The following is a 23961-nucleotide window of genomic DNA, read 5'->3' as shown; positions in this document are numbered from 1 at the left end:
TGTTTTTTTTCTATTTCAGCGTCCTCATACCAGATTCTTTGTGCATCAGTATCTCAGATATTTCTGGAGCCATGAAGAACGTGCTTTCAAATTGCTGGTGTAAATTTCTGTTTTTTCATAGATTTAACTATATTGGAAGTATCATCTTGCCATGTTACTCAGATGTGACTCATGAGATGTTTGTAGAATTTGCTTGAAAAATTATTTTACAACGATAATCTTGAAATGTGATGTTCTCTGAGTATACTCTGAATTTAAGAATTTTATCGCACCTATTTTTTACGAAGTAACATTTAAAAATCATTATTAATGTACAAAAGATTACTATGTATAACTGTATGTAATAAATTGTCTTGAAAACTAGTTTTATAGCTTTTCAAAGTTTCTTTCTGTTTCAGTGGTTTAGATAAAGGAACAAAGTGTTCTGAATTTCACAGTGAATTCCATGGATATAGTGAATTAGAGCAAAGGCAAAAGTAAGAAACAGACATTTTTCTTCTTGTCATTGAACTCCTAAATGGTGTTGGAAGTTTTAAATATTTGTTCATATTACTTGACATACAGTATATTTTGCTTATCAAGAGAAATGGCTGTACGTAACAGCTATCTGCTCAGGATATTTACATTCAGAACAGTCCATATTGATTCAGACATGAGCTTTTTCCGCAGAATCGTGGAATCCTGCGTTTTTACTTCAATTCTCATGGTTCCTGAGATTTCTGGCTAAGTGTTGGGTTCCATGATAAACGTTCAGGGTTTTTTTTTAAACCTAGGCTCATGTTTGTGATTAGATTTTGATTGTCAAATGTTTCAGTGAAGGTCAAATATTATATTTGATTTTAAACTGACCACAGTGACATTTAACTTCAGACTGAAAATATTTGGCTGCAATGAGATTGTGGTGGAAGTGAAATCCTATTTCAAGCTGCTTGTGGAAGAGGTAATGGTTATCTACCTTTTTCAATTTTTCTTTGTTTTACCAATACGATAAATAGTCAATTTTTTCAATGGGGAAAATTGTGAATTTTACTGATACTGTATTTTTTATGTCACAGTTTCTTTATATTAGAAAATTCCTATTTAGTAGATGTATCAACATTAAAAAGCAGGCTAATCTATAGTTCTTTTGTATGCAGTAAAATCACCACAAAAAGCACTTTAGAAATATGATTTTGCGATTATAAAATTATGTATGTGAAATTTTGATAATTATTGTTCATTGAAGATTAAGTCATTACGGTGTTTGAGAGAGTGCTTTATAAAGAAAGATAAAATTTTAGGGGAAAAAAAAATATATATATATATATTTATATATATATATATATATATTGTTTTTCTAGGTGCTGAATCCCTTCTATATCTTTCAACTGTTCAGTGTAATACTATGGATGTGTGATGATTACTATTACTATGCTGGCTGTATCATACTCATATCTGTGATCTCCATAGTTGTGTCTTTATATGAGACAAAAAAGGTGAGCCAGATATTGAGTTACAATTACAGGATGTACTGCATTTGTTGAATTTCCATAAGGGTGCATATTAAGACTTAATCATCTTTGACTTTTTTGTGAAATTGACAAACTGAGAGTTTTAAAGTATCTGTGTGTTATTCTTAGAAAAATGAAAAAAAAAAACAACATTTTTTTATTATTTGATGTTAAAACACAGAAGAGTGAGAAAAATCAACAGTGAAATAGTCTCTCCAAAGAGACCTGAATGATATTTAGCTCATGCACCCGGATAGTTGTAATTTGCCAGGAACATTGATTTGGTTCTTGATTTCCAGTTAGCATTTCTGTGTGGCAGGTGTGATCTGAATATTTCATTTGGTGCTCTTTTAACATCATTAGCAAGCAGTATTTATCTTCACTTCTCGAGGATGCTTGACAAATTGTTTCAAAGGAAGCATATTGAGACTAAGCCTGCAAATTAGTACTATGGTCTTTAATTATACTTGTTTTTGGGACAACGCAAGCAAAGATAGTGTATATTGTCTTCTTGAAAATGGCACAAACTGTGTTTGGTTCACATCTATTTGTTATTTGTTAAGAACTTTTCCATAAACACTGTTGGTTCACTAAATATAATAAAGCTTTTTTTATATTTTATCAGCAAAGTATAACCCTCAGAGACATGGTAGCCTCCCATGAAGTGAATGTAATGACAGTATCTCGCGGAGATGGAGGTAATTTTCATATTTTTAAGTAACAGCAAATGTATCACTGAATACTTTCTGAATTTCCTGTATTGTTGATGATTTTTTAATGATTTAGCTGAATAATAAGCTGAGGGGGCCAGCTTTTTCAGATTATATATTAATGTATACCTGATAAATCTGCAAGGAAGTCTAACTTTTGGTGGACTTTGTGTGTTCAATCTTTGTTCATGTATACTTTTTGTCTAATGACAATATTTTACTTGTTCAGTGCAGACAACTTATATATCAGGACATGTCATGTGCATGTGCCATGGGCAGATCTTTACCTGTGGAGACACTGGGCAATAACATGCTCTTCCTTCAAGAAATGTATTATTGTTTCCTTTTTTAATTTAAAATTTTCATGAAATGTTGATTTAAAATTGTAAAAATATATGTATGTGATTTCAAACAAAAAAGGTGATCAACCACCAGCAGTATAATAACAATACAACTAAAGGATCATTATAATTTTAGTCTTTGAAGAGCTTCCAACCTCCAAACTGGTCCCTGGAGATGTGGTTGTGATCCCCCAACATGGCTGTATGATGTCATGTGATGCTGTGTTGCTTGTTGGGAACTGTATTGTCAATGAGAGCATGTTGACTGGTCAGTACACAGCTGTTATGTTATGTTAATTTTGGTAGAAAATATTGTCTTACAAGTTTAGATATGCATTAATTTAATATTAGCAAGTGTGTGCTTTATAAGGACATGTAAGTTGATGAAGTTTTACTTTAAAATCACACATGCTTGACTCATTGAGAGGGGGGTTTGAATTTCTTCAGGCATCTCCATCTGTGTATGTGTGTGTCTTTATATAGACAGACACACATAACACTCTCAGATATAAGCTTTTCTGCAGAAAAGCAGAATTCCATGTTTTTAATTCAAAATTCAATTCTGATGGTTCCTGAGATTCGTCAGGGTTAGGTGTTGGGTCCCATGATAAATGTTCAGAAGTTGTTTTTTTTTTGAAAACCTAGGCTTATGTCTGCATTCTTATGACTTTCATTATTAATATGGTAATGGTATACATAACATTTTAGAATTGCTCTTTCTAGTTTGTAATTTGACTCAAGTTTTGATTATGTTAACTATTAATCCCAACAGTAGTTTAAGTTTTGAATGAATATGTGCAGAATTCTGAATGTTTGTTGATCTGTTATGTAGGTGAGAGTGTCCCAGTGACCAAGACTCCCCTTCCAAACCAGCCTGACTCAGATGAAGTGTTCTCTCCTGATGATGTCCACAAGAGATACACCCTTTTCTGTGGCACTCAGGTCATCCAGACCAGATACTACGGGGCAGGAAAAGTGACCGCTGTTGTGGTCAGAACAGGTGAGAGTGTGACTGCACCCTTTTTCTAGACAGTGCCCAGAATAGGTGAGAGAGTGACGTCACATATTTCCTAGCCAGGCAGTCTTGTCCTTGGAGTTGGAGATTGTTGCGGATCCCACACCAAACAAACAAACGACGGGAAATGTTCACACTTTATTTCACGCACACTGACATGGATATGGTGTAACTAAAAATAACAAAATAATGAAAGATAAATACCAAACTAATTATACAAGATACACAAATATAACATAAATTGAATACAAATATAAAAAGAAATAATGAATTAATTATAAGAAACGGAAATGTTGTGCAAATGATTAACAATAGAATTTAATACAATACGTACAGAGAAATGTGGCTTTCCCGTCCAGTGTTGATCCACAAATTTTGCCTACTAAAACTTCAGACTTGACGACCTGAGCCTTCGCTCGTCAAATACAACGTGGCCGCGCCCAGAACTACTGCATACAGTATTTATACAGAGCAAATGATTTGCATAATAATACAAAGCTGACCAGTGATACGATTGTAAACGCAAATTGTTGTCATAAGCGACAACACTCCCACTTAAACAAAAAAATAAATAAATAAATAAATAAATAAATAAATAAATAAATAAACAAAAATAAAAAAAAATAAAATAAAAAATTATCTACCTCAGTATATACTCAAACAAACACATATTCACTATATTATCTGTCACAAACAAACAAACAAAAATAAACAATATTACTTATTCTTATTCAAATTTACTTACAATTTATTGTTTAAACAATGCCACTTAAACAATATTGTAACAATATAATACATATCTTAATAGTCTACTTATTCTTATTCAAATTTACTTACAATTTATTGTTTAAACAATGTCACTTAAACAATATTGTAATAATATAACACATATCTTAACAGTCTCTCTCTAAAAATACTAATTTTGTGATGGGTCTATTATAGCGAGACGATTTAGTACGAACCGTCGCGCTACGCACTAAGCTATCTCTCCCAATCTTAACATTTTCTACTACAGCTAGAGGCCATGAACCACGGGGCATAGAAGCATCAACAATAAGGACAAGGTCCCCCCTCTTTAAATTTCGCTTGATCTCCCGCCACTTGGGTCTAGACTGAAGCAAAGATAAATATTCCCTAGTCCATCGCTTCCAGAACTGGGAAACAAGAAATTGACAATGTCTCCACAACCGTCTATACGCATCTGCTATTTCAAAATCACCCCAAGGAAGAGAGGGATTGTTACGGAGTAGTAACAGATGGTTAGGAGTAAGAGCGTCACAGTCATTTGAGTCAGTGCTGACTTTTGTCATGGGTCTTCCATTTATAATGCTTTCGCACTCACATAAAATTGTTTGTAATACCCAATCAGATAATGACTTGGTAGACACATTTGACAACAGTGCTGTCAGTATTTTTCTGACAGTTCTTATCATGCGTTCCCAGATCCCTCCATGATGGGATGCATGTGGGGGGTTAAAATTCCACTCGACGCCTCTGCGTCTTGTTTCCCTAAGTATTTTACTCTTGTCGAGCTGACGTAAGCTTCGCGCTAGCTCACTTTGAGCACCAATAAAATTCGTGGCATTGTCACTATAAAGTTTGGAAGGACATCCTCTTCTCGCGACAAAACGGAAAAACCCATTGAGAAACGCGTCTGTACTCAAATTTTCCAACACCTCAATATGCAACGCCCGTGTTTTGAAGCAAGTAAAAATGCATCCATAACGCTTTACGTCAGAACGTCCTACTTTCACAACAAGGGGCCCGAAAATATCGATGCCGACAATATCAAAAGGAAGCCCCCCTGCGCTACACCTGTCCTCGGGCAAATCCGCCATTTTCTGCGACATAGGTAACGCGTAGAGCTTTTTGCAGATTATGCAGTTTTTGACGATTTTTTTCACCAAATTTCTTCCATCAACTATCCAGTACTTCCGACGGACAATACTATGGGTCCACTCAGTTCCCATATGTGCTCCACCGTGAAAGTCGCGAATGATTGAAGAGCAAATTTTGTGAGATCTGGGCAAAATGGGGGGCTGTTTACATGCTAATGATGAATGAATAAGCCGACCGCCAACAACTAAAATCCCGTCCTTCACAATAAGAGATAACTTGTAGATTGCACTCGATCGCGAAATAACGCCGGACTCACTCAAAGATTGAATTTCACGACCGAACACTTCGCTTTGGACTGCTCTGAAAATGGAATCTTCAGCTTCTTTCAACTCGGATGCCGTTACGTTCGTTTTTATGATGTCTTTTCCACGAAGATGTCTTTTGAATCGTAAAAGCCATGCCACAGCTTTGCAAAGCTTGTAAAAACTGGAATAATGATTCCATAACTTTTGTAAAGGTGAGACATCTCTTTCGGATACAGCTTCCTCAAGTTGTTCACTGACAGTGCATGTGTGGATTTCAAGATCATTAGAAATGTCCCGAGAAGACTTTGGGCAGGACCATTTTGATCTGAATTCCGATAAAAACGCGGGACCCTTCATCCAAATTTCAGACATTTCATCAACATTGCTTCCTCGCGATAAAATATCGGCTGGATTGGATTTGCCGGGAATCCGTCGCCATTGTTGCACACTGGTATTTTGTCTTATGTAAGACACCCTATTTGCCACGAACGTTTTGAAACGCGTAGTTTCATTTGCAATATAGGCCAACGCGACCTCACTATCACTCCAAAATGTAGTAGGCAACAAAGATACATCCATTTCTTCGCGGATTAACCGATCAAGGTCAACAGCGACAACACATGCAGTAAGTTCCAGTCTCGGTATAGTGACTTGCTTTAAAGGCGCTAATCTGCTTTTAGCTACCAATAACGCAATACGGATTTTGCCATCACTACAGACTGATCGAAGGTATGCACAAGCTCCGTAAGCCTTTTCACTAGCATCACAAAAAATGTGCACCTCGGAAGCATAACTCGTCTCTGAAATAACACACCTTGGAAAATGAAGAGTGTGTAAATCTTTCAAAGATTCAATCCAACGTTGCCATTCAAGACTCAAGTCACCAGGCACTGGTGTGTCCCATCCTTCGCGCAACCGCGTTACCTTTTGAAATATCATTTTACCGCGTGTGATGACAGGAGATATCAATCCAAGAGGATCATACATCGAGGCAACTCTACTGAGAATGATACGCTTGGTAACAATCGCGCTTTCTTTGAGTCTGAAGATGTAATAGAAATAATCAGGCATGACTTCCCATTTAATCCCGAGAGCTTTTGCATGAGAATCGAACGCTAATTCTTTCACCTCTTTAGCTCTGTCATCAACAGGAATAGCTTTATTTAATTCGAAGTCATTTACTACGAATTGAGTGAGATCGAATCCGCCGCGGCTCACCGCGCGTTTTGTGCCTTCAATGACCTCACGAGCCTCTTCTAGTTTTTACGGATTTGAGCAAATCATCGACATAAAAAGATTTCAACACGGTGTTTCTGATCAATTCTGTGACTTCATGGTCTTTTACTGTGCGTCTTAGAGCATAACAGCTTGCGCTCCCTGACCACTTTCCACCAAACAAATGGACGCGCATGCGATAGTGAACAAGATTTTCCCCGTCGCGCCATAAGAATCTGAGCGAATTTCTATCGCATTCGGGCACCATAACTTGATAGTACATGGCCTTGATGTCCGCCATTATCGCGTATTTATGTTGACGAAATCGCAACAAAATACCTAACAGCTTGTTTATGAAATCTGGGCCTTGTTTGGTCTGAGAATTTAGACTAACACCCTGACATTTGCACGCACAATCATAAACAACTCGCAATTTCTCAGGTTTTGAGGGATTCAAAACATGTCTGTGCGGAATATACCATACTGTGCAGTCGCGCAGATCAATTTCATCATCTGGGACTTTCTCAACATAACTATCGGAAATCAAATCCAATATGTTGTCGTGATATTTTTCGTATTACCCGTCTTTCTCCAGCTTACGTTCTAAACTGTGTAAGCGGTTGATCGCCACGTTCTTGTTATACGGAAATTTCGGACACCCTGTTTTCCAACGGTATCGGTAACACGTAATGACCGTTCTCCTCACTAACAGTCGATTCCCACAGGGCCAAAACTTCTCCATCTTCTTGCGAGAAAGAAACCGCGCTCTCATTTTCGAGTCGCCATAAATTCTCAATATTTTCTTCAACCGAGAGAAAATTGACTGAAATGTCAGATGCCAACTTTTCATTCAACGGGCCGTTCAATGTCCAACCTAAGCGCGAACGAGACGCGTAAAGTTTCAAATTTCCGCTTTCATCGCAACGTGTCTCTAACGGCATGATCAAATGCGCGTTGTCCATTCCAATAATAATATCTGCGTGACCCGATCCTGTGTTACTGAAAGGTATATCTTTCAAATACGGATACGCATCAGTGTTAACTCGCGAATTCGCTCGCACACGAATTTGTGGGATAACTAACACATTTGATAAACAATAGGAGACATTCAAATCATGAACAGGTGACACCTGAAATGACACAACGTGAGATTTTGTACTTTGTGAACAACTCAACGTGTTCATTTGATAGTTCAAGCTTTGTGAGTGTTTGAGAGAAAGTTCATTTGCAAGACGTTCAGAAATAAATGTTGAAGTAGAACCATTGTCCAAAAGAGCGGAAGCTATCACGTGTCCGTTTACTCTGACGGACACAATGGGCAGATTCACATGATTGAAATTAGAGTGAACACTCGTCACGGTGTCTGAAATGCCGTTACTTGCGGTTTTGGAGGACGACTTCTCACTTTGACCGAAATGAATAAACTTTGAGTGCTTACGTCCACAACCTGGCACAGTACACACAGTATTTTTCCGACAATCTTTAGCAAAATGTCCAGCTGAAAAACAATTGTGACATAAGCGATTTTGCTTTATGATATCAAAACGAGCTTGAACGCTTTTTGCCTTGAAGACCTCACAATGAAACAAATCATGCGGCTGATGACAGACAACACATGGAGGGAGATCACGCTGAACAGGGGGTTCAAAAGGGGGGTCAATGGGCCCTTGGGCGGTATAAGTAAAAGTACTAGATGACTTACGGCCAGGATGATATACAGGACTGTCCCCATAGACCGGGTCATTGGCCTCTGTTGCTTGTTGTGACACAAAATCTACAAATTGTGAGAATGTGGGATACCTTTTCTCAACACTTTTAATTTTGAGTGCTTTATGTCTCCATTTGTCTACTATCTTTACTCTACACCTTTTCACAATATCTAAGATTGTTTTTTGATTCTCAACCTCACTTAGCATGTCTAACTTTTCCAAAGTGACACTAGCAACTTGCAAATCATCTGCCAATTTTTGTAGTTCATCTGGCGTATTTACAGTTTTGCCTGATTTGAGATCATTAATAATTCGCTGGGCTACTAAGTGATCATTACCAAATCTGGCCTTCAAAATTTCCCGTGCTTTATCATAACCCGCTTCACCAATTAGAACACAATTTTTTATTGCATCTTTGGCAGCTCCAGACGTGTATTGCAATAACCTGGTCAACTTGACACTTTTATCATCAATTTTGCTGTCAATAGTTTCGTCAAATACTGCACAAAAGCTATAGAAATCAGATGGATTTCCAGAAAATGTGTCTATTTCTGCTTTTGGTAATGAAAGTAAATTGATAAGTTTTTGCTCAGATAATTGTTCAGATTCACTTTCTGGTTTTAGACTTTTCATGTAAGTAACACCTGCTCCAATACCTCTTATGTAGCTATCTTGTACCTGAGAAAACCAAGCTTCACTGGTTTCAATGTCAGAGTCAGTTTCAAGTAGAGAATGATACGCATCATGACAGTTTTCAAAGCTTGTAAACACTTCTTTCAACTTACTAACGTTTGCGTCGACAGTCTTTGGTTCATCCGCGGCTATAGCACGCTCTATCACCCCAATCACCCGTGTAACAGCGCCCTTCCGTGCCCTACGTGCGAGTCGCAGCTTCTCGATTTCTTGATCCTTGCTTTCACTCATATTGTAGTTTCTTACATGGAGATGGTGTCGTCTTAGGGTAATTCAGTTGTCCAATGTCTATATTTCTCTTTTCACTGTTGCGGATCCCACACCAAACAAACAAACGACGGGAAATGTTCACACTTTATTTCACGCACACTGACATGGATATGGTGTAACTAAAAATAACAAAATAATGAAAGATAAATACCAAACTAATTATACAAAATACACAAATATAACATAAATTGAATACAAATATAAAAAGAAATAATGAATTAATTATAAGAAACGGAAATGTTGTGCAAATGATTAACAATAGAATTTAATACAATACGTACAGAGAAATGTGGCTTTCCCGTCCAGTGTTGATCCACAAATTTTGCCTACTAAAACTTCAGACTCGACGACCTGAGCCTTCGCTCGTCAAATACAACGTGGCCGCGCCCAGAACTACTGCATACAGTATTTATACAGAGCAAATGATTTGCATAATAATACAAAGCTGACCAGTGATACGATTGTAAACGCAAATTGTTGTCATAAGCGACAACAGAGATAGAGATAAATATTGACTACTGTAATCCTGCAAAGTGAAGTCCTTAATATTTTGAAAGTTGAAATTAATTTATAAAAAACATTTGCACTCTCAGAAAAAAAAAAAAAAGATGGATAGCCAGAGAGAAAGAGAGTGTTTCCTATTTGTTGGCTTGTTTGATGGCTGACTTATAATTAATTTTTGCAAAAAAAATCGTGATATCCATATTGTTGTTGGGAACTTCTCAGAGGTATATATTTATTACCTCCACCAAGGAGGTTATGTTTTTACCCCTGTTTGTCTGTTTGTTTGTCATCAACATAACTCAATAAGTTATGGACAGATTCTGATGAAATTTTCAGGAACTGGAAGTGGGCCAACGAAGGGATGATAAGTTTTTGGTGGTGATCCGGATCAATAATCAATCAATAATCAATAATAATAAAAAATCCCTGCCTTGGCAGAGGTCTGCGCTCTAGAAGTGCTTTTCTAGTTAAAACTATATTTAGTTGACTCTGTTTTGTAAATTCTAGGTTATTCTACCACCAAAGGAGAGCTGGTGAGAGCAATCCTCTTCCCCAAACCCATGGACTTTAAATTCTACCAAGATGCTATCCGCTTTGTTCAAGTGCTGTTCCTGATTGCATCAATTGGGATGATCTATAATATAGCAACCTTTTTAAGCAGAGGGGTTAGTATAAAAGATTTTATATCCTTGAATGAAAGCAATCATTGTAGATCATACTTGCTACCCCTGCAGGGTTCGTACAGCCTTGAAAATTACTTGTGTTTAGCCCTGCACCTTATTGGCCTTGATCAGTACTTGGAATTACTATTAGCCTTGAAAAGGGCTTGTATTCCATGATTTTTGTAATTGAAAAGTACTTGACTTTGATCTAAATTTGTCACAAATAATTTCAAATTCGTTATTTTTAACCCGAACTTAGACAATAAGGTTTTTATGCATTTAAGCTTAATAAGAAAGAGTTCCAATTTTATTAGATACCTTTTCTCTTTCAGGAAAGTGCTCAGAGAATTATTCTTAGAACTTTGGACATCGTGACAATTTGTGTTCCTCCAGCTTTACCGGCGGCCATGACAGTGGGCACAATATATGCTCAGAATCGCCTCAAGAAAGCAGGGATATTTTGCATCAGTCCTCCAAGGATAAACATGTGTGGGAAGTTGAAATGTATCTGTTTTGATAAGGTACATGTAGTTTAATTGACATTTCCTTAATATTTGACCCCTTAAAGAAAATGTTTTTAAGGACAGTACATTGTACATTTGTCATCCTATGTTGTCAGATTTTCTTACAGTATGGCCTCTACTTCAATCAACCATGATGTTTAGTAATATGGGTTTAGAATTATTTCATACTCTTTTTCATAGTTGTTGATATATTAAAAAATTGGAAGAAATCATTTGCTCAGTTTGAGTACTGTATGATCATAATGGCAGGAGTCATCCTTTGATGGTCAAGCAAGACATTTTGTCTGTGCACAAATGTTTGATTCTGATATTATCATGTTCACTACACTAATGAGGTCACTGAATTATAGAAGCTGTGCATAATAAATAATAACATGCTCTATTACCTGGCTCTGCTTGTGTTTTAGACTGGGACTTTGACTGAAGATGGGCTGGATCTGTTTGGTGTAGTGCCACTGCAGGAGAACAGGTAGATTTAGGAGGCATTGTTGTGAATAAATATTCTCATATGCACACACTCTGGCCACTCTTTACTTCATCATTTGCACTATCCAGGTCACTTTGCCAAAGCTGATATTGTATTAAAACTAAAATGAAACATTTCACCATTGAACCAAAATGAAACGTATAGTATCGGCTTTGTATGTTTAAGTAGCTAAAATTTTCTGTGTAAAGCTTAATAAGGTTCTCAATCATAAACTTTAAATGTCATACAAGGAAAAAGTTGTCACATTAGTATTTGTTTGTTTTGTCTATCAGGTTTCTCCATGTAGTACAGCATCCCACGGACTTGCCCATTGGTCCATTTCTGACCGCCATGGCAACCTGTCACTCACTCACCATGATAGAAGGAGAACTGAAAGGAGATCCACTTGACTTGAAGATGTTTGAGTCTACAAACTGGGTAAGAATGTTTTGAATGTTTGATGGAATTCTGGTTATTAAAAAGACATCAAGTGAGGTTACTGAATTATCTATGCTAAAAATGAGATTTTGGGCTGAAACAAATACTAGTAATTTAAACTCCAAACAAATGTTACCTAGTAAGTCTGAAGAGTAGAGAAATATGCTGAAGAAAAAATGAATAATTTTATTTATCCAGTTATATTATATTGATTCATTCATTTATATAAGACTGATATAATGGGAATTTCAATTTAATACAGGATCTTACACGAAACCAGTGACAAATCAAAATCAGTTCAGCTGAAAAAAGACCTTGTGATAAGGTCAAAACAACGTTTCAGTGTAAGATCTTGTATTAGGATTAACTTCTCGTTATCTGAAAGAATAGTCTATGTTGATGTTGTTGTCAATTTATTGTTCTTCTTTTGTTAGTTATTGGAAAAAAAAAACATCATCAGTGACAATAATCTAATTGTTTTCCTTATCATTTTTATTGTTGAAGAATGTTAATTGTTTTGAATGTAAGGAGAACTTAATAAAATGGAAACATAATAACAATTTTAAATTAACATATAGCTTTAGCTTAATTTATAAAGATGATTGAATTTAATAGACACATCTTTTTTTCTTAACCTCATTTACCAATTAGTTGTTTTGTGGTGTGTGTCTCTGTACTTAAGCCTTGTTTGGTCTTATGGTGCCCACATTGCGAAGTACACTTTAACTGGATTTATTTTGATTGGTCTAAAAAGTCAGAAGGAAATGTGAGAGGGAGTAAAATCCCTGCAGTGTAAGAACGAATTCAGAACAGATGATTTGCGGACTAACCCATCCGCTGAACAAATATGGCCGATCCCACTTAAAAAGTGATGTTGCTAATTCCCTGATGGATCTGAATGTGATCTAAGGATGTTTGGACCCGTCAAAATGGTGTGAAACAGAAAGGCGTACCACACTTGAAAAGGGCTTGTCAGTGTTTTTTTTTTTTTTTTGGTGTGTTTTTTTTCTGCTTTAACAATACCTTCACATTTGTTGGCAGATATTGCAGGAACCAGGAAGGGAGACGACTCGCTTTGATAACTTGATCCCCACTACTGTACATCCGCCCTCACTTGACACACTTTTCACCTCTTCAACTGGCTTTGATGGGTTTGAACAGGTGATGGTTTCTTCAGTGGTTTAACTTTAAGGCTAATTCCCAATGAAACAATCGATCCAGGGGACTAACTCAATACAATGAGATTAACTGAATGACATGCCTCTTCCTGGGCTTGAGTAGAATATAGACAAGTTGGTGTTTATACGAGAAACTTGGAAACAAGAGGCCTGTTAATCTGTTAATCTGATGGCATTTAGGAAGAGTCCCTGGGGAGTTGGATCAATCTACATAGTTTCAATGGGAATAAGTTATTAGAAATGAAGAATTGGTGAATTTTGCAGAAAAGGAAAAGGTCCCTTTCAGATATAGGGATAAAAACCTATCAGAGATTTTTTTCTTAGGCTGGTTATTTAAATCTCCCATGATTCTTCCTTGGTATGGTGTCCCTTTCTTTGGTGGTGTAATATTGTACCCAAATTAACATATAGAGTGTCTTGGATTCTGCACAACTTCACCATTTCTTGTGTGTTTTGAGGTTTTCTTTGGACTCACTGCACTGCGTGGTAGATAGAACTGGAGGTTGAGGTAAGTTTGGTGAATTACATACTAAAATGACTGCATTTTATCACAACCATAGCTCCTGGAAGAACCTGGGCAGGATACCAGTAAATTTGACATTATGGTGCCCACCATTGTGAAACCTATTACCAAAGAAAGTTACTACTCAGGACATACTGACAAGGTGAATTTAGTGCCACAGACATTGGGACCATTCCCAGACCCCATCATACTAACTGCGGATTGATCTATCTTTGAGGAAATTCTCACTAAATTGCAATCAACTTAAGCGACTAAGATGTCTTTCACGCCTAAATTGAAGCTGCTAGGGGTAATTAACTATGGTTTAGCAGCTTCAGTAGGTGTGCCAGACATCTTAAGCTGCTTAAGCTGAAAGCAATTTAGCGAGAAACCCCTCGAAGATGGATCGATCCTGTTAGATCGATCTAGGTAAGGGAACCCAGTCATATTCTCTGTTGGTGCCTTCACAATGAAACTACCGTGCTAGAAGTTCTCACACCGAATGCAATGAGATAAACAGATAAACATGCCACCTCATGGTCTAGAGTAGAGTAGAATACAGAAATGCTGGTGATTATATGAGTACCTTGGAAATGAGAGGAGGTGTGTTAATCTGTCCATCTGATTGCACTCAGTGAGAGTCCCCGAGGAGTTCAAACTATGTAGGAAAATAGTTTTATTGTGAGTGCAACCTATGTGTTTGGAAGCTGGCATAGTACATGTAGTAGCACAGACATAAATATGGCATGGAGGATCTGAAAACTTAAGAAAAGTTATTATTTTTGACAGTCAACAGTAAAGGTATTGTATTGCTGACTTTGATAGTGGAGAAGTCCTATATTGAAGTTCATTTATTCTAAGTATTATTTAGTTAAACTTATCAAGTTGCATTTAAAAAAGAAGCGCAATGTACATAAATGAGACCAAGCATTTGAATGTAAGCAATATTTTTTGTGTTTGATAAAGAAATCATTTGAAAACGTGATATGTTCAGCAAAAAGTTTGAGGATTTTGTGTAATTTGGAATGCTGTAACTATTTTGACATTTGCAGATTGCTTTTGAAGTTGGGATTGTGCGCCAGTTTGTTTTCACATCAGCCTTACAGCGCATGAGTGTGATTACCAGAACTCTAGGGAATACCCAGATGGACTTGTACTGCAAGGGAGCACCAGAGAAAGTGGCTTCTCTCTGCAAGCAAGAAACTTGTAAGACCTGTGGTTTTAAATGACAGACAATTTTCAAAATTAATGCTGTGAATCTCCATGTTAACAAAGATTTCTTCAGGTTACACTTTGTAAATTTAAGTGATATGAAAAGTGAGGAATGCCTCTCAGATACAAGCTCACATACAAAATTAAATATCAATCAAGTAAGGTGCATTTTTGATCAGCCCCAGGTTTATTTGGCCATAATATTACAAAAAAAAAAAAAAAAATCAAAAGCTACATAACATGTGCTTTTGAGAAATCTCTCATAAGTTATTGTTCCATTATTCAGTGCCAGAAGACTACAGTGATGTACTTCATCGGTTCACCATGAAAGGGTTTCGTGTCATTGCCCTGGGCTGGAGACAGTTGGACCCCAAACTGAACTGGCACCATGCCATGAGAGTGCAGAGGTAAGCTGTGGCCATTTTTTACAGCCAGGTGCCAGATGATGTTGTAGACTTTACATGCCCATAGCCAGGGGGGTTTGGGGGGGGGGGGAACGAATCACCCTTTTTTGCCAGAAAATGGCCCACTCTGGGTAAAATTTGATTGAAGTAAAGGGTCATGGTAACAGAAAAAACACTCCTTTGAAATGGTTGGCTATGGGCCAACTTTAGCGATACAGTCTGTCTGTCTAGAGGGAATGCTACTTAATAGCCTTGGTAGAGGGTCATCTTTACAGCACCTCTGCAGCTTAAATTAATTGAAATCTCGTTTAAACTCAACAGCAGGGGGCAAACTTGTTGAGAACTTGTGAAAGGGGGAAAACTTATGTTAGAACTTCTCAAAGCACTACTGGTAAAGGGTGCAGTATTTTTCAAGATATCCTGGAACAAATCCTAGTGGGGTTCTGTGTACATTTTAAGGTGTTTGAGATTCAGTTGGAAATTTGAGAAAATTTTTACTTTGATAATATCTTTTGTAAATACATGTGAAATTTAATTTTTTCATATTTTTGGCAGGGACTTTTACTATTGTGATTGCATGCATATTATTTTTCAGGGAAAATATAGAGTGTGAGCTGACATTCCTAGGTCTGATAATTATGCAGAACAGTTTAAAACCAGAGACTACTCCTGTAATAAGACAACTGAAGGCAGCTAACATAAGGGTTGTGATGGCCACAGGTTTGAATTTGTTTTATCTTTGTTCATTTATATTAATTTTGTGACTTAAAAGCTGGAATGTGTAACACTTTTTACAAGAGACTGAAACATTTGGATGTGAAGAAAAATAGTTACTAGCACAATAGTGAAAAACACAATGATACTGATTATCATTATTCGATTTCAAACAAGGTTTTCTGCAGTTTTCTTTCAAAGAACCACCTTATAAAAATTAGTAAATGTAGAGAAGAACAAACAAGAAATAAAATTGGTACTCCTTTCATTGATGTTATTTTACTAATTACATGGGTTAAATACAAATCAGTATACAGGTTTTTGTCATCAGTGATATATATCTTTGCCATGTCTCCATTTTCCAGGTGACAACATGCACACAGCCATAAGTGTTGCCAGGGATTGTGCAATGGTGGATGAGGAAGAGAAGGTAATTATGGTGAAAGCCAATCCTCCCAGCAAGAACAGTGAGGCAGTCATCCACTGGGAATATGCCGAGGTCAACCTGGACAATGAACTTACGGTATCCACAGCCGAGGAGAGTGATGCAGTGAGTGATCATTACAGGTCAAAACTGCTTGGAAATGTTTCATCCTATATAGCAACAAGCTTGTTTGTTAGATGGAGAAACATGTATCTGTTGAACTCGATTGTTCAGTGTTTTAAAAATTTGACCAGAGTTTTTATACTGAGATATTATTCTAAACAGAGAATGTATGCATTGCACTATTTTTTGTTTCAGTCTTATCACGCCTTGAACATTGTAAGAGCTGATGCATACCACTTTGCTCTTGACGGACGCTCTTTTGGGGTAGTAAGGCAATATTTTCCTGAACTCTTGCCAAAGGTTTGTATGCAAAACATTTTTTTCTATTTTTATTTCTTTAATTTGCAATAACACAAAATATTGATTTACATTTCATCAATAAGAGGAATTTATGATCTGATGAATGTGTTGGCAATTGTAATTGTGCTACATTTGACTGTGACATTTCAAGAATGAGGTTGAATGTAAGTGAGTCTTGCATATTGCTATAAGTTTTAACTGAAATGCACTGCTTTTGTTCTAGATCTGTGTGAAAGGTACAATATTTGCCAGAATGTCTCCTGACCAAAAGGGTCAACTGATAGAACAACTCCAAGACCTAGGGTGCGTTTCCTTAAAACCCTACCTACTACATAAATCTACGTCTAAGAAGCCTATTATTTATTGAAAATCTTAAATAAGTAATTGTGAACAGAAAGCTCTGCTGGTGAATTCATCTACATAAAAAACAAACGAAGACATCTGGTCATTAAAACATATTAAGAAGCTTTTGCTGTTTTGACAAAATGACTTCATGGCAAGTTGTAAATGATTATTATAAAAAAATTAATTTTGTTTTAAGATATGTTGTTGGAATGTGTGGAGACGGTGCCAATGACTGTGGAGTAAGTATTATTATAGAAAGTTTCTTTATCCTCTGTGAAAAATATGCATCCTCCTCTGTGAAAAACATGCTTACAATTTAGAAAGAATCTCAAAGTTTACTCATTGATAATTTAAGTATAAAGTGACCTTACTGTCATTCTAGTAAATTTAGATCTTGAACATAAAAGTTTGGGACCAAGAAGAGTTGAAATTATTCTTGTCAGACAAAGAAAAAACATTTCAACAATTTTGAAACATTCTGATCAGTGCAAAAATTATTTGAATATTCATCATTATTTCTGATTATTTCTGATTAGATGATCTAATTTGGAATATTATTTTTAAATAACAGTATTAAAATATCTAGTGATTGCACACACGTCTTTTTTCAAGGCTTTAAAAACTGCCCATGCTGGCATCTCCCTGTCAGAAGCAGAGGCTTCTGTGGCCTCTCCCTTCACCTCTAAGACACCAAACATTGAGTGTGTGCCCACTGTGATAAGGTAAGTCTCTCCCTTCACCTCTAAGACACCAAACATTGAGTGTGTGCCCACTGTGATAAGGTGAGTCTCTCCCTTCACCTCTAAGACACCAAACATTGAGTGTGTGCCCACTGTGATAAGGTGAGTCTCTCCCTTCACTTCTAAGACACCAAACATTGAGTGTGTGCCCACTGTGATAAGGTGAGTCTCTCCCTTCACCTGTAAGACACCAAACATTGAGCGCGTGCCCACTGTGATAAGGTGAGTCTCTCCCTTCACCTCTAAGACACCAAACATTGAGTGTGTGCCCACTGTGATAAGGTGAGTCTCTCCCTTCACCTGTAAGACACCAAACATTGAATGTGTGCCCACTGTGATAAGGTGAGTCTCTCCCTTCACCTCTAAGACACCAAACATTGAATGTTGAGGTCTTTTTGAGAGGTTTTTAATGTGTGTGTGTGTGTGTGTGTGTATGTGTGTGTGTGTGTGTGTGTGTGTGTGTGTGTGTGTGTGTGTGTGTGTGTGTGTGTGTGTGTGAGAATAAGTCTCAGAAAGATAGTGGTATGATACATGATCACAGTAGTATCAATCTTTATGGCTTTCAGACCCTTACAATAACATAACCCTGATGTAAAACTAGTCTTATTTACCAAAATGACATCAACTGGCCATCATCATTGATCAAGAGTCTCTCACCAAGAAACAAACTTGTAAATATCAAATGAATATCTGATTGTCTATAAACCTCACATGAATGTTTTATACTTACAGAGAAGGTCGGGCTGCCCTTGTGACCTCATTTGGAGTGTTCAAGTACATGGCACTATACAGCATGATACAGTTTGTGACTGTGATGATACTTTACACGGTAAATAAAAGAAAACTTGGAAATTTTAACAGAATTTTGGGCAATTGGCTACAATGTCATATCATAGAAAATTTATCATGAGCCTTCAGAGCCACTTATTATGTAGACCTACATTTGGTTTTCATCATAATTACAATTTGGTATTTATTTCATTATTTTACACCATTAGAAATTGAATGTATAAATGAAATAGCATGGGGTTATGTGAAAAGAAGAAGAAAAAGTAAATGTTCTTAAACTTTGATTTAAAGTGATCTTTTGTCAAGCTTAAAAATATGTTCTGTTTTGTCCTCATTATATATTCCAAATATTTCATCAAAGAGCAGAAAATCTATGATTAAATTAGATATTAATGTGTCGTGTATTTGTATTTTTCAGCTTGACACCAATTTATCTGACATGATGTTTCTTTACATTGACCTAGTCATTACAACCACAGTGGCAGTACTCAGTAAGTGACTTTTAGTGAGCTGGTTTGTCTGAGAAAATTGAGGAAACTTATTTGAACAAAATATTAAGAATAATTTGCAGAAAAGTATTTTGGGTTGGTGTGAAAAATAACTTGTTGTTCCTTGTGTTATTATTGAAATGAGTTATTCACTCTTACAGTCCACATAATTGATTAATAGCTGTAATGATAATGTCTGCTGAGGAACAGGTCATCAGTGTGATAATGCATTTTAAATTAAAATGTAAAAAAGAAAAAAAGGAGATTAATAAAAAAAAAGGCAAAAAGAAGAAATATTAACTTCACGAGTATGAAACAAAATGATGAAGAACAAAATTAAAAAGAATTGTCATTGGTACAGAAAATATTTATTTGTATTGATTCCTGCCAAAATCCCTAATATAAGCTAGCTAAACCCTGCCATGTATAAACATTATTTTGATATTAAGATATTGTAATACTGTTTTCAGTGGGGCACACCAGCGCCTATCATAAACTGGTCCCGCGTCCACCCAAAGGCAGTCTGGTCAGCGTGTCCAATCTGTTCTCCATATTGTCACAGACTGTGGGTGTGGTGACCTTCCAACTCGGAGCATTCTTCTATTTAACTTCCCAGTCTTGGTATCCGTAAGTATACATCCTCTATTAATGGGATAACATTCCTTCTTAACCTTATAGACAGTTTTAGAACCAGAAGGCATTCTAAGTACTCATTCTCAGTAAAACCATCATTCTATGTAGATCCAACTCTGCATGGACTCTTGCTGAATGCAGTCAGTTTAACTGAATGATATGCCTCCTGCAATAGGTAGAACACAGAAAAACTGGTGATTATATGATATAAGTATGTTGGAAACAAAAGGAGGTATGTTAATCTGATTACATTCAGCTAGAGTCCCCATAGCATTGAATAGATCTGCCTAGAATGATAGTTTCTTTGGCCCTAAGGCAAGAGTAGCCACATTCACTAGCTCATTGGTTACATTGATGTGTGACCCTTGTGTATGTTATAAGCAGCAGGTGATCTGGACTGAATTTTCATGCCTAAGGTGCTTCTGGAGATAATAAGCTATTACCTCATCACCCAAATCATCACATTTTAAAAACTCTCCTTGGTTAATTATTAGCATTACTTTTGTACAGATGAGGTTTTATGAAAAATTTTTTTGAAGCTTGCTAATTCTAATACTTTCAGTGCAGAGAAACTACACCCAATAATAAATGATGATGAGCATAATGTTGTGTGTCCAGAAACGACCACATTGTTCATTTCGGGATCCTTCCAGTACCTTATCCTCTCTGTGATTTTCTCTAAAGGTCCTCCATATAGAAAGAGAATTTGGACAAATGGTAAGTTGGGTCAGTTGACTGATTCATTATTTTTCTACTACATACTGCAACTTTTTTTCTGTTGTACATATGCCTCACTGTAAATATTTTATATCTGTATTTATAACTGTAAATCTAATATATCTTTTGTGTAGCTGTCTGTGTCTGTAGGTTGGGTATTATGTATGTTATGGTTTATATCAGTGAAGTTTCTTTCCTGTCAGCAACTTTAAATGAAGTATTATATATATATATATATATATATATATATATATATATATATATATATAAGAATAAAAAGTTTTAAATACCTCTAAAAATCAGATTTTATATGAATAATTAATGGAAGTTTTTGGTAAATTTCTCTTTTCAGTTTTGTTTCTGGTGTCTGTGATATTGCTTACAGCATTGACTGCATGGTTGTGGCTCTACCCTCCCACTGTCATCAGAGAATTCCTAATGGTAAGATGTTCTGTACATGTATAACATGAAGACTATGGCTCTTTCTCATTGAAACTATATATTGTCAATATAGGTCTATATAGGTCAATCCAACTCTGCGTGGACTCTTGCTATATGCAAACAGTTATATTGATTATTATGCCTACTCTTTTTTCCATTGCACTTATATTGTCACTGGCATTTCTCTATTCTACTCAATGCCAGGAGGAGGTGTGTTTCATTTTGTGATGAAAAATTAACAAAAGCAATGGAAAACAGAAAATAATGAGAAGTTGAGGTATAACTTTTTAACTCTGATCTATTTTCAGATGAAGTTGATTCCTGATGAATATATTGTTTTCAAGATAACAGTGGTTCTTCTTGCAGTGATGCACTTTGTGATAGCTGAGAGTATAGAGGTGAGAGTTTTTCTGTTTTATATTGACAGAGATAGTTGAGAGGAACAACATTGCAAATAAAACAAATCGGTCAGAGAGAGTTTGTTGCCTCTTTGAGCATCAGATTTGAGAATCATCATTAAAGTTTTCTTTCTCAAGAAACCAGTGTATTTTAATGTTAAGACTTAACATGCTATTAACATCACTAGTCATAACACATCGAAATAGTTTTCCCGTTGAGTTGTTATATAACTCTGCTCATTTCCATGGTAACCAAACTACCTGCATGCCTCATAAATCATCTAATGACATTATTTATGTCTCTCTTCAGAGCTTCATAATAGACAGGAATATCCCCTCCAGTTGTTTGAAGAAATGCTTTGGAAAACTTTCAAAACCAAAGAAAAAATACAAGATTATTGAAAAAGAGCTATCGGACAACCCGCACTGGCCTCCTGTTGGTGACGTTACAAGAGAAGCTGAACAAAATGTGCGGGAAACCAGTGATGTCCATGTTTCATTGCAAGTACAATAATAACTGAGTAGTTTACTAGATACTATGAAATTTTATGAATATTGGACTTCCTGGGCTGGATATATCCAATGGATATGTTTTCTTAACCAAATATTTTCCCCCAAAAAATAATCAAAATCCATTCATTGTGGTGGGGAAAAGATTAGTAATAGCCTTTGGTGAAATTTTCTCTGCTGACGGGAGGGCTACTGTGATGTTTGTGATAATGGTTTTAATTATTGTTATTATTAAATAATCTCATAGAGGTGGTTTTAGTATTAAACAATGGTGTACTAGACTGGGAGTCATTATTTGTGTGAGTGCTCTCAAATTTTATTCAGTCTGTGAAGTATTATTGTTACTGTAATAACTCAATCTTTTCAATGGGGAAATTGTGTATTTTACAGATACTGTATTTTTTTAATTAATATTTTTTTAATTACAACATTTCTGTTGAGAGGTGGCAACAAAATGAATAAGCAGGCTACCCCATAGCTTTTATTATATATGGTTTAAAGCACCACAAATGCTATATAGAAAACGATTTTTAATGATTCATCTGAAAGACTGATTATTTTTCCCCATTGAAAAGATTGAACCATTACTGTTCATGAACTGATGGATATGAAAGGGTTAATGTTTTATGGAATGCTTTAATATGTGATATTAAAAAAGTTTATTTTTTACTTGTTGTAGAACTTAAGACAATTCATTTTGTTCTTGTGATAAAAACATTTCAGAACATTAACATTTTCTGGAAGATGACATGTAATAATATATCATTTGTCAAATACAAACTGGTCTTCCTAGTGTCATTTTCAATGTATAATAATTCTTATATTATGATGATATTATTGCTGGCAAAGAAGACATCAGTCTGTGTAAGTTACATGTAAAACAATAGGTAGAGAAATAGCACATACATGTAATTGTAATGTCCCCACATACCTCTAATTTTGAGAAAAATTGTTTGCTCTGTTTAATAATTAGGGTTTTATGGTGTGGGGTAAACAGGACTCATCCAGCTTGTATGTATTAAACATAGGTACATTGTTTTTACTATGGGAGGAAGTTAATAGTATGATTACAGTGTATGCCTTTGATAAAAGTTAACCAGTACTTACAGGCAAGGATGACTTGAACTTAGGAACATTCCATCTTTTTAGCCTTACAACAGCAGGACATGTGCAATAATGGCACCAACAATTTGCAGTTTATGTAAGTTTTTAATTCATGTCTTTCTGAATCAAAAAGAAAAAAGATGAAAATACCACTGGTGTGATGTAAGCCTACTTTATTAAAGATATCTGGCTGGTGGGACATACTCGGGAGGAGGCTATAACCTCTCTGAGCATCTACTGGTTTTATTCTTTCTCCTAGAAGTTTTTCTTAAAATGTATTTTTGACAGATATCTCTTTGTGAAAATGTCATTGCTGTTAAAGTATTTATTGGTTGAACAAGATGTTATTCATCAGTATTTAGCAAAACTGCTAATGGTCACTAATTATGTAGTGAACAGCGTTAGTGGTTGAGTGGGACCATGTGACACATTGGACTGATTCTGAAATGAGCCTGTATGTTGCAGAATTTGGGGGTTGGGCAAAATATGATAAGGTATATAATATAAATTACAATGATCTGACCTTGGTAAATTGTGCCATATGTATTTAAAGTGGGAGATAAAGGACATGGTTATAAAATGTAATCAAGGTGGCCTACAAGGAATAGTTCAGAAATAAATATTTCAATGATAACTGAGTAGTGTTTGTTTGTTGAAACGTGACAAGTCCATACTGTAGGTCTGTGAACAGAAAATGTATTAATGATAATGTATAGCATTCAATATAATACCATACCAATACATGTCTCTATCTGAGT

At 36.0% G+C, this 23961-nt stretch overlaps 1 protein-coding gene across 5 annotated transcripts in view; it reads left to right on the top strand.

Annotated features, from left to right (window-relative positions):
- The window catches only part of LOC106169394 (polyamine-transporting ATPase 13A3), a 31189-nt gene extending 7352 nt beyond the window's left edge, over positions 1 to 23837 (top strand). For 3 of the 5 annotated variants that reach the window (XM_087000013.1, XM_087000012.1, XM_087000011.1), the window contains 28 exons: positions 20 to 99; positions 399 to 476; positions 871 to 940; positions 1341 to 1475; positions 2116 to 2188; positions 2678 to 2809; positions 3374 to 3541; positions 10599 to 10756; positions 11086 to 11274; positions 11685 to 11746; positions 12037 to 12181; positions 13223 to 13342; positions 13920 to 14024; positions 14914 to 15067; positions 15360 to 15480; positions 16073 to 16197; positions 16557 to 16741; positions 16934 to 17038; positions 17262 to 17341; positions 17580 to 17622; positions 17996 to 18105; positions 18856 to 18952; positions 19331 to 19403; positions 19871 to 20027; positions 20596 to 20750; positions 21103 to 21191; positions 21500 to 21589; positions 21900 to 23837. In XM_087000013.1, coding sequence (XP_086856139.1) covers positions 20 to 99; positions 399 to 476; positions 871 to 940; positions 1341 to 1475; positions 2116 to 2188; positions 2678 to 2809; positions 3374 to 3541; positions 10599 to 10756; positions 11086 to 11274; positions 11685 to 11746; positions 12037 to 12181; positions 13223 to 13342; positions 13920 to 14024; positions 14914 to 15067; positions 15360 to 15480; positions 16073 to 16197; positions 16557 to 16741; positions 16934 to 17038; positions 17262 to 17341; positions 17580 to 17622; positions 17996 to 18105; positions 18856 to 18952; positions 19331 to 19403; positions 19871 to 20027; positions 20596 to 20750; positions 21103 to 21191; positions 21500 to 21589; positions 21900 to 22103 — 3303 coding nt within the window. In that variant the 3' untranslated portion in view covers positions 22104 to 23837. The remainder of the gene's footprint in view (positions 1 to 19; positions 100 to 398; positions 477 to 870; positions 941 to 1340; positions 1476 to 2115; positions 2189 to 2677; positions 2810 to 3373; positions 3542 to 10598; positions 10757 to 11085; positions 11275 to 11684; positions 11747 to 12036; positions 12182 to 13222; positions 13343 to 13919; positions 14025 to 14913; positions 15068 to 15359; positions 15481 to 16072; positions 16198 to 16556; positions 16742 to 16933; positions 17039 to 17261; positions 17342 to 17579; positions 17623 to 17995; positions 18106 to 18855; positions 18953 to 19330; positions 19404 to 19870; positions 20028 to 20595; positions 20751 to 21102; positions 21192 to 21499; positions 21590 to 21899) is intronic. The other 2 variants (XM_087000015.1, XM_087000014.1) reach the window with 2 other exon arrangements.
- The last annotated feature ends 124 nt before the right edge of the window (positions 23838 to 23961 follow it).

Source organism: Lingula anatina, chromosome 1 (genome assembly GCF_051362555.1).
Source record: "Lingula anatina isolate TDL-2025a chromosome 1, LinAna3.0, whole genome shotgun sequence".
NCBI classification, from domain to species: Eukaryota; Metazoa; Brachiopoda; class Lingulata; order Lingulida; family Lingulidae; genus Lingula; species Lingula anatina.
Note: the sequence above shows the minus strand (reverse complement) of the source record. Positions and strands in the feature narration are given on the sequence as shown.